Source organism: Pogoniulus pusillus, chromosome 30 (assembly GCF_015220805.1).
Source record: "Pogoniulus pusillus isolate bPogPus1 chromosome 30, bPogPus1.pri, whole genome shotgun sequence".
In the NCBI taxonomy this organism is placed as follows: Eukaryota; Metazoa; Chordata; class Aves; order Piciformes; family Lybiidae; genus Pogoniulus; species Pogoniulus pusillus.
This window is the reverse complement of record NC_087293.1, coordinates 1,741,281-1,755,193: the sequence shown is the minus strand read 5'-3', so window position 1 is coordinate 1,755,193 and position 13,913 is coordinate 1,741,281. Positions and strand designations below refer to the sequence as shown.

Genomic DNA, 13,913 nt, shown 5'->3' with positions numbered 1-13,913 from the left:
AACGATCATCTGAGCCTCACAATTAGTTTTCCTTGTGCGTTTCCTCTCTGGCTGGGTCTGGGAACCGGGTCCAGTGTTTCCAGGAGGTATGGAAATGCCATCAGGCTCTGCCTCTGCTGCCGCTCCGGGACCTTGGCTGCAGGCACGTCCCGGCAACAAGTGGCGCTTGTTTGTGTCACCTCCTAGGAGATGGGAACACGGAGCACCTCACGATGGGCAGGCAAGTGAAGGAGACAAACGCCAGCGGCCGTCGGAGCCCGCTGGGGCTGGGAAACGCCAGCGCTCCACGCCTGTGCCGTGGGGGCAGGCAGGGCGACCAGGCAAGGATCTCCCCACTGCAGCAGAAGACAGACCGGTGTGGTGGTGGAGGGCACCGGGGAAGGCCGTCCTGGGGGACAGACGAGGCTGGTTGAGGCTGTGGAGGATAGGGAAAGGCTGTCTGGTCGTGATGGAGATGAGCGGCAAAGGCCACAGCGGCCGGGGACAGCGAGAGGCTGAGGAGCCGGAGGGGACCGGGGGCGTCCATCGCGTGGGGTCAGAGGGATGGACAAGGCCGTACTGGGAGGACGCAGTCCCTGGGGTCGCCATCCTGGTGAGGACGGAGCTGGGCAGGGGGAGGCCAGCGCAGGGCCGAGAGGCCGCCGCGGCACAGCGCTGCCCGGCCCGGGCTCAGCCCGCGGCGCCCCCCGCAGCCGGCGCCCCCTGCGCGCCCCGCTCCGCGCTCGGCCCCGCCCCCGGCGCTGATTGGCGGAGCGGCGCGGGGCGTGGCGGGGGCGTGGCGGCGCGGGCAGGCGGCGGGGAGGCGCGGCCGCCATCTTGTGCGTCGGCGGAGCCAGGCGAGGGGCCCGCAGCGTGGCGCCGCCCGACCCGCGCTGCTCCCGCCGCAGCCGCCGCCAGGGCCGCTGGCTCCCGCCCGGGGGCGGCGGCGGACGCGGGAGGGGAAAAGCTCGGTGCGGACGGGATCCCCCCCTGCGGGCTCGGCGGCAGCGGCGGCCCCTCCTCCCGTGGCTCCCCGCTTCCCTCCCCGCGGGTTTGTGGCGTTGCGCCGGGGGAGGATGAACGGAGGATAAATGGTGCCCAAGGCGGACAGCGGCACCTTCCTCCTCCTCTTTCTCCTGGTGCTGAGCATCACCGAGCCGCTGCGGCCAGGTAGGGGCGGTGGGGCCGGTCCGGGGGGCGGGGGAGCCTGGGGCTCCAGTCGTCCCTCTTCAGCCTGCGGGCGGGTCCCGGGCCCGGAGCCTTGCGGGGTTCCTCCGGGGCGGGAGCGCGAGCGGTGGGCCCGGGCGAGAGCCGCCGGTGGGCGCCGAGGCCGGCAGGGTTAGCCGCCGGTGAGCGGCGTCCCCGGGAGGTCAGCACCGGGCGGGCGCGCAGGGGCGCCGGTGCCGGGAGCGGGAGCCTGGAGGAGGCAGGCTCTGGCACCGCTGTGGCCCGAAGCCGGTCCTGGGCTCGGAGCTTGGTCGGGCTGAGCCAGCGGCGTCTCTGCCGCTTCTGTGCACTTTAGAAAGGGGTCGGGACGCGGCCGAGCCGTGGGGCGGAACGGGGATCCTCCGTGCCGGCAGGCTGGCTCCAGGGAGGACTGCGAGTTAGGGTCAAAAAACAATCGTTGTGAACTTTGAAAGCTTGGGCGGAAAGCTCCTTAACCCTGCGGGTCATTAGCAGTGGATATGTGGCAGCATGACTAAGTTTTCGGGTGCTTCTTACCTGCTTCTGTGTTATGAGCCTCGGGTGCCAACAGAAGAAGACAGACAAAAAGCTCCTTTTCAGAGTGCTGTTTGATGCTGCCGGGGAGGAAGAACCCCCTGTTGCATCTCAGCTTCGTGTGGCACCTTCCTAGCTCTGCCCTTGCCTCTTCCAGGGCAAGCCTTTAGCGCCGGGAGTTGTGCGGTAGCTGCTGTGCGCAGTGCTTTAACGTGCTAAGGTGACTGGTGATGAGGGGGTGTTTGCTGCTTGAGAACGACAGCTTTCCTAGGTACCTTGCTTGGTTGGGCTTTCTCTTTGGCTGTTGAAGTCCGTGGGGGAGCTTAGTGGAGCCTCCACGTATCTGGGGCTGCTCTTGCCCAAGCGTGAGGCTGCCTGGAGCAGCTTTGCAGGTCTGGAAACCATTGCACCATGCTGCTGCTCCTGGGTGCTGCCTGCTCCTTCCCAAACAGGAGCCTAAGAAGGAGGATGATGATGTCCTTTGAAATCCTCTTGTTCTTTCCCTTCCAACTAACTTTTATGACCTAGACTCACGAAACCAAGCAGTACCAGCCAAGCGCATGGAGGCAGTTCCCGAAGCACAACTGGGTCAGTGTGGGCAGGCTTACTGAAATAACCAGCTGGGATGTTGAAACCACTCTGTGTGTGCCTGGTTTTGTTTTAGCTTGTTTTTTTTGGCAGGGCAGTGCGTGTGTGTAGGGTTTAAGAGAGGCTCTTAAGTGGCTGGGAAAAAAAAAGAGCCATGGAGTTGCTAACCAGAAGCTTTTACCGGGGAGAAGACACTGATTTGGAGCAGCTTCCTCTGGAGCTGGCGCTGAGTGCCACAGGCAGCTGAGCTGCTGGTTGAAAAGGTTCAGCAGAGGTTGGGAGCTGTGTGTGCCCGTGTGCAGGTGGGTAGCTGTGACCCTGAGCTGTGTTGTGTCCTCTCAGAGAATGGCATTTCCTGCCTGGTCAGAGCCTCGTCGCTGCAGCTGGGTGTCAGAGCTCCCTGAGCAGCTGATGTTGGGTGGACCAGGACAGAGGTTTCACTGCTGCTCTGATGTGTCTGCTGTGGGGATTATTTGTGGTGCTGTAGCCACACTGGCATGTCTCATTCTTGTGAGCCAAGCCTGACTCTCCCCTGCTCAGGTTATACACAGCTGGCTTTGAAAGCTGTAGAATTAGGGCTCCTCTGTGGCAGCCCCGTGGGCATTCCCCACAGGGTGCTCAAACCATCTTGTCTTCCTGAGACTAATGTGAAGTAACCACACTGGGTGTAGTGTTGCTGCTGGAATTCCTTGCTCTGTGAGGTGTTCCTGTTTCCCATTTTGGGAGATGCTCCTCCATCAATCAGCAGCTTTCACATAAACCATCATCATGTTTGGGTTTGAGTCACTTTGGAGGGGAAAAAAGGGAATGAATGAAAGATTCTGAAGCTGAAACTGGCATTTGAGGCTTGAGGAGGGGAGATTTAGACTGGGGATTATGAAGAAATTCTTTACAGTGAGTGTGTTGAGACACTGGAACAGGTTGTCCAGGTCGCTTGTGGCTGCCCCCTCCCTGGAGGTGTTCAAGGCTGGACTGGATGAGGCCTTGAGCAGCCTGGGCTGGTGGGAGGTGCCCTGCCTGTGGTAGGGAGTTGGAACTGGATGATCTTTAAGGCCTCTTCCTACCTAAAGCATTCTATGAATCCTGTTTACTTGGAGGCTTGGGTGAGTGTGGTGCTTGAGCTGTCCATGGTGATGCCTCTTCTTCCCCAGGAGAAAGCCCATCTCTTCAGGGTGGCCTCCTCACATCATTTTGCCAGTGTCATTTGCTTTTCATTGGGCTTCATTTAACGTTCTGAGTCTCCTGTCTCAGTGAGGTCACCTGCAGCAACAGGTTAAATGCTCTGTGGCTTGATCCTGAAACAAGGTGCAGCCAGGGCAAGTCTGGTTGATGCAAGCAGGGAGGCTGCGCAGAGCCATATCTAACACTTGAACTGCTGCTGAAGAAGTCTCCTTTGTCTTTTTTTAGGGGAGGTGCCTGGATTTCCTCAGGAAAAAAGAGGAGTTTGGGGCTCTGTGGTGGTGTTTTTTCTTGATGCTTCCTTAAACCTGCGCCTTGTAGCAAGTGTCAGGGGTTTAGAAAGGCTGCCTGCGGCTCGCTTAGCTTGAGTCTGCGCTGGGAGCTCTCCGCTGAGTGCTGGGAGGTTTGCTGTACCCTCAGCTGAATGTGTAGTCCCTTCACAATTCAGTCCCAGCGAATCAGGCACCTCTTTGTCCTTCCCTGTTAATTTGACACTAGCTTTGTGTCCATGTTCTTGCTGTGCTCTTCAGATAAATAAACTCTCCTTTTAAGCCTCCTCCAGCGCAGTATCTTCTCAGGCGATGTGAAAGGCTGCGGTGTTACACAGACCTCTCCTTCCTGCGGTCAGGGTGAGGTGGGGGTGAGCAAATTAGGAGAGAAATTTGAATTAAACTTGCCTTCCTTGCCCCTCATTTTTCCTCTTTTCAGTACATGAGTTTGTTTTATGCTGCTGCCACGGCTAACAGCATCAGGTCCCTGCGACACACCAGGACACCAAACCTCAGTTCCTGGAGGTACTGTGGGCAGTCATTTTTTCATCTCAGCCTGTGGATTTAATGGCAGTTTTGTGCCTTTGAGATTCTCTGCTTGGGTCTTTTTGTCCCTGTGTTTCCCCTTCTCCCTTTCTCTTTTGACCCTAAGTTGCTTGTTCTGCCTAGGTGCTGGCTTCAAAGAGTTCTCTCTTCTTTTAAAGCAGGGCATTTCTCCTTGAGTTGTGTCTCAAGGACTAACTTAATATTTCCTTTAAACACTTCCTGAATTGATTATGTCTGGTGCTGTGACACTTGTTTTGGGGGGAGGTATTTACCACAGTAGGCTTTGGCTTAATAATATCTTTTGCAGGATGATTCAGAACATCTGCTTCAGGTTATCTGACAGGCTGCCTGAGAGCTGTTGTCTGATGTGCAGAAGTATTCCAGTGGAGCGTTAAGCGAGTCGCAGTCAGCGGTGCTGGTTCTGGCCTGCATTCAGGCTGAGTTTCTCAACACCAGATGTGTTTCTGTTGGTTGTTGAGAGAGCATCAGAGATGCAAATTGTTATAAGTCCAGCATAGTTTGAGAATCACAGAATGGTTTGGGTTGGAAGGGTCCTCCAAAGCTTATCCAGTCCAACCCCGCCCTGCAGTCAACGGAGACATCTTCCACAAGAGCAGGTTGCTCAGAGCTTTGTTGAGCCTCACCTTGAATATCTCCAGGGATGGGGCCTCAACTGCTTCCTTGGGCAAGCTGTGCCAGTGCTCCAGCACCCCTGTGGTGCAGAATTTGTTCCCAGCATCCAATCTAAATCTGCTCTGCTCTCATTTCAAACCATTGTCCCTAGTTCTGTCACTGCAGACCTTGGAAACAGTTCCTCTTCAGCCTTGTAGCCCCCTTCAGATATTGGCAGGCTGCTCTTAGGTGTCCTGGAGCCTTCTCTTCTCCAGGCTGAACACCCCCAGCTCTCTCAGCCTGTCCTTGTAGCAGAGGTGCTCCAGCCCCCCTGGTCATCTTCATGGCCCTCCTCTGGACCCACTCTCTGCAGGTCCTGTAAGAAGTTCCAGTTTCTGTTAACATCCCTTTGCGAGGCAAAGCTTTTGGTGTCTTTATGTAACACTGGGAACTCGAAACAGTCTGGAGTGATGGGGGTGGCATGTTTAGAGGATTCATTGGGATGATCATTGCTAAAGACAATGGCATCTTTTCCTATTTCTCTAACAAGATCCTGCTGCTTGTTAATGGAAAACACTTAAGGATGGTCAGGCTTTAGACTGGGTTTTGTAAGAGTGGTTTAGTACAGAGCCTGGCGAATGTAGGTCAGCGGCTTCCTTATTAGAGCCTTTGCTAGGCAGCTAAAAGCCAGTTGAGTTCGTGTTCTTGCAGCTTTCTTCCTCCACTTCAAAGCTAGACAGAGGAAGTCATTTTATTACCCAAGTTCTGTTCTGAAAAATTTTACACAGCTTACTTAATCTGCAGTGCTCCAAAAGGCTTTTGCCTCCTCTGATGAAAAAGCTCTGCAACTTTAACCTGAGGTTTGAACCTTTCTTATGCTGGTTGCTTGGACAGGGCTGGTGGTTATGGTCTTACTGGTGGGGAGTTTTTATCTTCCCATAATCACAGAATCACTGAGGCTGGAAAGGACCTTTGAGATCATCAAGGCCAGGCTGTACCCTAACACCATGGCATCAGCCAAACCACACCACCGAGTGCTGCATCCAGTCTTCTCTTAAAGACCTTCAGGGGTGATGACTCCACCACCTCCCTGGGCAGTCCATTCCAGTGCCTCATCACCTTTCTGTGAGGAAATGCTTCCCAGTATCCAACCTAAACATCCCCTGGTGCAGCTTCAGACCATGCCCTCTTGTCTTGCCTGGGAGCAGAGCCTGACCCCCACCTGAATACAGCTTCCCCTTCAGGTAGCTGTAGAGAGTGCTCAGGTCCCCTCTGTGTCTCCTTCTTCAGGCTGAACACCCCTCAGCTCCCTCAGCCTCTGCTTGTAAGACTTTCCCTCCAGTCCCATCCCCAGTCTTGTTGCTCTCCTCTGGACCCAGTCCAGCACCTCAGTGTCCTTCTTGCCCTGAGGGTCCCGAGCTGCAGCAGTGCTCCAGGTGAGGCCTCCCCAGTGCTGAGTACCCAATTCAGTTCTGGAGGCTCCTTCTCTGGAGCCTTTCCAGCCCTGTCTGGATGTGTTCCTGTGCAGCCTGCACTGGATTCTATGGCCCTGTTCTGGCAGGGGGGTTGGATCTGAAGATCTCCAGAGGTCCCTTCTGACCCCTAACATCCTCTGACCCTGTGAAGTGAGGAGTGTATTTCAACTGCTGACTCTGTATAGTCGCTTAGGTAGAAGTTGTGGGTCTGAAATGCAAGGCAGAGCTCTTTGGAGTAGAAATGTAAGCCAGCCTGCAGCCAAAGTCATTTCGAGGTGATCCACTTGTGTGCTGCTCTGGCTGCATGTGTCTGGGTCTGACCAGCTGAATGGCATCAGTTAGTTCAGCTCAGCCATAAAACGTGTCCTGGGCCCAGCCTTCCTCTGCTGTGAAGGAAGTTCCCTGGCAGGCAAGTGGAAGCCCTTTCTGGTTCCCTGTCTCTACCTCTCTGAGAGCTGTTGTGAGTAGCACTGATTCTGCTCACTGCAGCCTCTGTCTTTGTGCTTAGCTGAATTCCCAAGTGGCCTTCTGGCTGTGAGGGGCAGAAGAGTTTTTGTCACACCTCCTCAGGTAGTTTTGCTGACAGTGGGGCTTGCCTGCCTTCCCTTCTCCATCTGCTGGGGTTAGGTTTTCTCTGTTTTCCTTCTGCTCCATATTGCTGTGCTCCTTTGCTGGTGGTCCTCTGCTCTTCTGTTCCGAGCTGCAGAGCGAGGCTGATGGATTTGAAGAGGCTTTCTTCCACCTGCTGTCAGTGTGGCAAAGAGACAAGGCAGAAGGTACCAGACCTTCCGAGGTCTGATACTTAGATGATTCCTGATGGTAATTAGAAAGGAAGTTTTTTTGAACTGTGAGTGAATAGAATAGAATAGAAAGAATAGAATAGAATAGAATCAAGCAGGTTGGAAGAGAGCTCCAAGCTCATCCAGTCCAACCTAGCACCCAGCCCTAGCCAGTCAACCAGACCATGGCACTAAGTGCCTCAGCCAAGCTTGTCTTGAACATCTCCAGGGACAGTGACTCCACCACCTCCCTGGGCAGCCCATTCCAATGCCAATCACTCTCTCTGCCAACAACTTCCTCCTAACATCCAGCCTAGACCTCCCCTGGCACAACTTGAGACTGTGTCCCCTTGTTCTGTTGCTGCTTGCCTGGGAGCAGAGCCCAACCCCAGAGTGGGTTTGCTGCTAGTTGCAGCTACTGAGTAAAGCAGAAGAAAGGGTTCAGTAGGCAGAGGGCTGCTGGCTTCTATTGCTCTGGCTCTGAGAAGTAGTAGAACAGAAAGGGAGTTTGGGACTTTGCAAACACAACTTCTGTGCCTCTGTGGTGGGTTTGGGAATAGAAGAAGGTCAGGCCAGGACAGAAGTGATGGAGGAGAGAGCACTGCTGCAGCCACTCTGTCGTGGGAGGAGGCAGTAGCAGGAGTATTTCTTCTTTCTCAGCAGCTAAGGGGAAAGGCCCAGCTAGCTCGAAGAGAGGAGAGTTTTACCTATTGTGTGTGAAAGGTGTAAAATCCCCCAGTGCGTGTCAGAAAACCAGCCCAGACCTCGGGGACTTGCCCTGTCCCCTGGCATTAGCTTTGCAGGGGCTGGTTGTGGTGCCTCCCTCTGGGGTCAGCCTCTGAGTACTGCCTGCCTCCCAGGGCTTTTACATGGTGAGCTCTTGTGAATTTTATAAGGCCTCATTTCACCCTGGGGGGTGCAAGTCAAGAGCTACTTCTGCGGTGAGCAGAGCTTGCTGTTGCCCTTGCACGCACCGCACCATGCGGAGCCCTGCATGACCTGCTGGTTCCTGCAGAGCAGGGAGCCTGGAGGCAGCGCAGTGGCATTGGTGCTCCTGCCCTCTGGGGGCTAAAGGAGGTGCTCCAGGGGGTTGTGTTTCAAATTGAAATACGTGACTGAGGAGTTCTTGCACTGACAGCCTGAGCAAGGCAGTCCTTCAGATAGAAACAGGTCATGGCCAGTGGCAGGCTTGGTGGGAGGCTCTGCTGGTCTTTGCCTGGGTGATCTCAAGGGCTAAGCTGTGATGGGAAGAGCCTTGCTAATATTTTATTCTGTGTAGACTGATAGAAAGTTATGTCTGGAAGTGGTACTAAGAAAATGGGCTGTCCATCTTAGAATCATAGAGTCAGCCAGGTTGGAAGAGACCTCTAAGCACATCCAGTCCAACCTAGCACCCAGCCCTATCCAGTCAACCAGACCATGGCTAAGTGCCCCAGCCAGGCTTTGCTTCAACACCTCCAGGCACAGCCACTCCACCACCTCCCTGGGCAGCCTATTCCAATGCCAATCACTCTCTCTGCCAGGAACTTCCTCCTCACATCCAGTCTAGACCTGCCCTGGCACAACTTGAGGCTGTGTCCCCTTGTTCTGTTGCTGGCTGCCTGGCAGCAGAGCCCAACCCCACCTGGCTACAGCCTCCCTGCAGGCAGCTGCAGGCAGCAATGAGCTCTGCCCTGAGCCTCCTCTGCTGCAGGCTGCACCCCCCCAGCTCCCTCAGCCTCTCATCTTCCTGTCCCAGGACAGAACCTGGTGCAGGCAGGCAGCCTTGGAAGGATATCTGTCTGGCACATCTCAAGCTATTTCCTATGATGACACTCAGAACATGAGAGTCTCTTGGTAATTTTAACAGGCAGTCTCTGGCTTGTCCTGCAATTGTAGCTCATTATTCACAGACTCACAGAATGGTTTGGGTTGGAAGGGACCTTAAAGCTCATCCACTTCCACCCCCCTACTATGGGCAGTGACACCTCCCACCAGCCCAGGTTCCAGCCTGGCTTTGGAATACCTCCAGGGAGGTTGTGGAGCACAGAAGCACAGAATGTGATCAAAGATCACATTCTGTGCTTCTGTGCTCCACAACCTCCCTGGACAACCTGTGTCAGTGTCTCACTGCCTTCAACCTGTGCCAGTGTCTCCCCACTCTCACTCTCAAGGATTTCTTCCTGTCTGAGTACCCTTCAGGTGCCAGCACACAAGAGTTTTTCAGCATCTCTACGTGTGGTGGCTGCCTGGCAGTGACTCTTCCTTCCTGGCTTTCCACTCTGGGAGGCTTTATGTACCATTGCAGATCCTTGCATGGCAGGCTCACACCTTTTGCCTTGTACTTCCTGGGGTGGCTTTGCAGAGAACCTGTGGAGTCAAGGAGATATCACAGCTTGGTGAAGCCATTGATTAGCTGCAGCAGAACCTTAGCAGCTGAGTTGCTCAAAGACATGAGTTCAGGATTAACCTTTAAGCTGCATTCCCCAACCCCATGAAATCCTCTGGCATCTTGTGGTTTCCTGAGAAACTTTGTCTCTGTATTAAAGGGTCAACCTGCTAATTCTGGGCTTGATGAACAGCATTTTAATGGTCTTTGCTGGATGGAGCTCCTAATGGAGTTATTAGCCCTTTTGATGCTGCCATTTAGATTATTTAGAAACCCAGTTTTAAGTGTAATGGAAATTGATAGTTGCCTCATTAACTGCAGCTGAACAAAACAGCATTTGGCTCCCCAGTTAATTGAAGTTAAAACTGGGTGACCTAACCCTTACATTTAGCTTCTGGTTTGGGTATTGAGCAGTGCTTGACAATTGTCAGCCAGCTCATGGGGTAGAAATCCTCATCTATTCTGCTCTGCTGAGACCCCACCTGGAGTACTGCATCCAGTTCTGGAGCCCCCATGACAAGAGGGATGTGGAGATGCTGGAGCCTGTCCAGAGCAGGGCCAGGAGGATGCTCAGAGGCTGCAGCAGCTCTGCTGTGAGCACAGACTGAAAGAGTTGGGGCTGTGCAGGCTGGAGCAGAGGAGGCTCCCAGGGGACCTTCTTGTGGCCTGCCAGGATCTGAAGTGGCCTCCAAAAAAGCTGGGGAGGGACTTTTGAGGCTGTGAGGGAATGACAGGAGTGGGGGGAATGGAGCAAAGGTGGAGGTGGGGAGAGTGAGGCTGGAGGTGAGGAGGAAGTTGTTGAGCAGGAGAGTGGTGAGAGCCTGGCAGGGGTTGCCCAGGGAGGTGGTTGAGGCCCCCTGGCTGGAGGTGTTTGAGGCCAGGCTGGCTGAGGCTGTGTGCAGCCTGCTCTAGGGTAGGGTGTCCCTGGGCATGGCAGGGGGTTGGAACTGGCTGCTCCTTGTGCTCCCTTCCAACCCTGACTGATTCTGTGATTCTACCTGGAGAATTAGCTCTTGGTGGCTGCTCTTGGGCCACTCCCTGCTCGTTTGTCCTTTACTGCTTTGTTTTCTTTGTCATATTTTCATTTGTGTAAATTATTTCCCCCCCTGTGTCTGCCTTCTCTGCTGTGCTTCTTGTACCTTTCTCACTGTGAAACAAGTTACTTGGGGTACCCAAAGGAATTCTTGGGGAATGTAGCTAGCAAAAAATTGGGATTAAGTGCTTTTGCTGGTAGAGCAGTGCTGGATGTTCTGGGCTGGCTGCAAATGCATTCTCCTGAGGGAGCTTTAGATGTCACTTCGAAATGCTGAAGCCTCCGTGGGTTTGTGTTTTGCCACTCAAATCTGCATTGCAGAGTGGGTAGTACCACAGCAGCTGAGGTTTGAAGTGGGTGAGTGTAGTCCTTTGATCTGTGCTCAGGGAGGTCAGCTCCAGTCTGGACTGTGGCTTGCCCAGCCCAACTCTGCCCTCAGATCTCTGTGGGAAGATAAATGAGGTGATAGAAGGGCAAGTGTCAGGCATCACCTCGGTCTGAGCGAGTTAGTGTTGTCCTTCTGTGTGTTTTGTCTGCTGTATTTCTTCAGCAATGAAAAGAAGAAGGTTTCTTCTGACTTGGAAGCAGCACAGCTTCATTTGGACTCTCTGAAAGGAAACAAATCATCCTGCTTCAGCACCTGCTTAGTCTGAGGTTGTGCCCAAGTACCATTTTGCCTTGTGTATGCTAAACTTCCAGAGCCTCTTACAACTTCTTTTAATGTAGGGCTGCTGCTCTGAACTCCTTTTGTGAGTTCTCTTTTTGAGTGAATTGGTGAGCTGATTTGTTCTGTTGAGATTACTCTTCACTGATTGAAATGCACAACAGAAATTTCCTGCTGAGGTCTTGGGGGAAAATGGTTCTGAAAAGCAGAGGATCCTGCAGGACTGGGAGCACACAGGTCCTGGGAGCACACAGGTCCTGGGAGCACACAGGTACTCAGGTACACAGACTTAGGGATAGAATCAAGCAGCTTGGAAGAGAGCTCCAAGCTCACCCAGCCCAACCTAGCACCCAGCCCTGCCCAGTCAACCAGACCATGGCACTAAGTGCCCCAGCCAGGCTTGGCTTCAACACCAAGGGCGACGAGGCTGGGGAGAGGCCTCGAGCACAGCCCTACGAGGAGAGGCTGAGGGAGCTGGGATTGGTTAGCCTGGAAAAGAGGAGGCTCAGGGGTGACCTTATTGCTGTCTGCAACTACCTGAGGGGTGGTTGTGGCCAGGAGGAGGTTGCTCTCTTCTCTCAGGTGGCCAGCACCAGAAGAAGAGGACACAGCCTCAGGCTGTGCCAGGGGAGATTTAGGCTGGAGGTGAGGAGAAAGTTCTTCCCTGAGAGAGTCATTGGGCACTGGAATGGGCTGCCCGGGGAGGTGGTGGAGTCGCCGTCCCTGGAGCTGTTCAAGGCAGGACTGGACGTGGCACTTGGTGCCATGGTCTGGCCTTGAGCTCTGTGCTAAAGGGTTGGACTTGATGATCTGTGAGGTCTCTTCCAGCCTTGGTGATACTGTGATACTGTGATACCACCAGGCACAGTGACTCCACCACCTCCCTGGGCAGCCCATTCCAATGCCAATCACTCTCTCTGCCAACAACTTCCTCCTCACATCCAGCCTAGACCTGCCCTAGCACAGCTTGAGGCTGGGTCCCCTTCTTCTGTCCCTGGGGGCCTGGCAGCAGAGCCCAACCCCAGCTGGATTCAGGTAGTTGTAGACAGCAATGAGGTCACTCCTGAGCCTCCTCTGCTGCAGGCTGCACCCCCCCAGCTCCCTCAGCCTCTCCTCATAGGGTTTGTGCTCCAGGCCCCTCCCCAGCCTTGCTGCCCTGCTCTGCGTGCTCCTGAATCCTGTACTGGGGGGCAAAAAGTCAGATGCACTTCTTGTTGTCCTGCAGAGGAACAGCAAGTGTTGCCTTGTTGAAAGACAATGAGTTTTCTAACTAACCCTGCTGAAATCTGCCAGTTCCTGCTTCCAGTATAGTAGTGGCTACAAATTAGCCTGGGTTACTCTGTCAGTCCTTGGGTTGCTGTTAATCATCTTTCATCTGAATGCTCTTCTTGTGGAAACCAGATCTAAAGAACAGACCAAAACAGTTCATAGAAAACTTGAGACTGATTTTTTTCCCTTGCCTCTGATCTCCATGGAACAGTTGTTGGTTTGCTTTAGCTCTGGGTTGTTTCAGGGTGGGGGTTTTTGTGCTGGTTTGAGGCTAATTGGAATATTTTAATGAGAGAAGTGAAATAATTGGTTGTAGAAAGAAAATAATGATGAAGTCTGTATCATTCACTGGTTTGCTGAGAGGGATAAAATGCCAAAAAGTAAACAATTTGTCCCAGTCTGGTCTGTGATGCTGCTTCTATTTGCTTCCCCCTCACTCTGCTCTAGTATTGCAGAATCAGGCAGGGCTGGAAGGGACCACAAGAATCAGACAGTTCCAACCCCCTGCCATGCCCAGGGACACCCTACCCTAGAGCAGGCTGCACACAGCCTCAGCCAGCCTGGCCTCAAACACCTCCAGCCAGGGGGCCTCAACCACCTCCCTGGGCAACCCCTGCCAGGCTCTCACCACTCTCCTGCTCAACAATTTCCTCCTCACCTCCAGCCTCACTCTCCTCACCTCCAGCTTTGCTCCATCCCCCCTAGTCCTGTCACTCCCTGAGAGCCTCAAAAGTCCCTCCCCAGCTTTTCTGTAGCCCCCTTCAGATGCTGGCAGGCCACAAGAAGGTCACCTGGGAGCCTCCTCTGCTGCAGCCTGCACAGCCCCAACTCTTTCAGGCTGTGCTCACAGCAGAGCTGCTGCAGCCTCTGAGCATCCTCCTGGCCCTGCTCTGGACAGGCTCCAGCATCTCCACATCCCTCTTGTCCCAGGGGTTCCAGAACTGGATGCAGTACTCCAGGTGGGGTCTCAGCAGTGCTGTGCGCTGCTGCCCTCGGAGCTGTCCTAACCTCCTCACTGGTACAGACTGGCTGGGAAGTGACGGGAGAGGGAGGAGAGCAGGTCTGGTTGCTGGAAAACCTTTCTGGGTTCATCCAGGGGGGTTGAAGAACAATTAAGGGGGATCCAGTTCTGGGTACCTCGATTTAAGAAAGATATTAAATTGAGAAGATATAAGAGGAGGCTCAGGGGTGACCTTATTGCTGTCTACAACTACCTGAGGGGTGGTTGTGGCCAGGAGGAGGTTGCTCTCTTCTCTCAGGTGGCCAGCACCAGAACAAGAGGACACAGCCTCAGGCTGCACCAGGGGAGATTTAGGCTGGAGGTGAGGAGAAAGTTCTTCCCTGAGAGAGTCATTGGACACTGGAATGGGCTGCCTGGGGAGGTGGTGGAGTCGCCGTCCCTGGAGCTGTTCAAGGCAGGACTGGACGTGGCA

General features: G+C 54.3%; 1 protein-coding gene across 1 annotated transcript in view; it reads left to right on the top strand.

Annotated features, from left to right (window-relative positions):
* Positions 1-872: 872 nt before the first annotated feature.
* Positions 873-13,913, top strand: part of DGCR2 (DiGeorge syndrome critical region gene 2) — a 72,700-nt gene continuing 59,659 nt past the window's right edge. The window contains 1 exon segment of the mRNA XM_064168236.1: positions 873-1,149. Coding sequence (XP_064024306.1) covers positions 1,071-1,149 — 79 coding nt within the window. The 5' untranslated portion in view covers positions 873-1,070.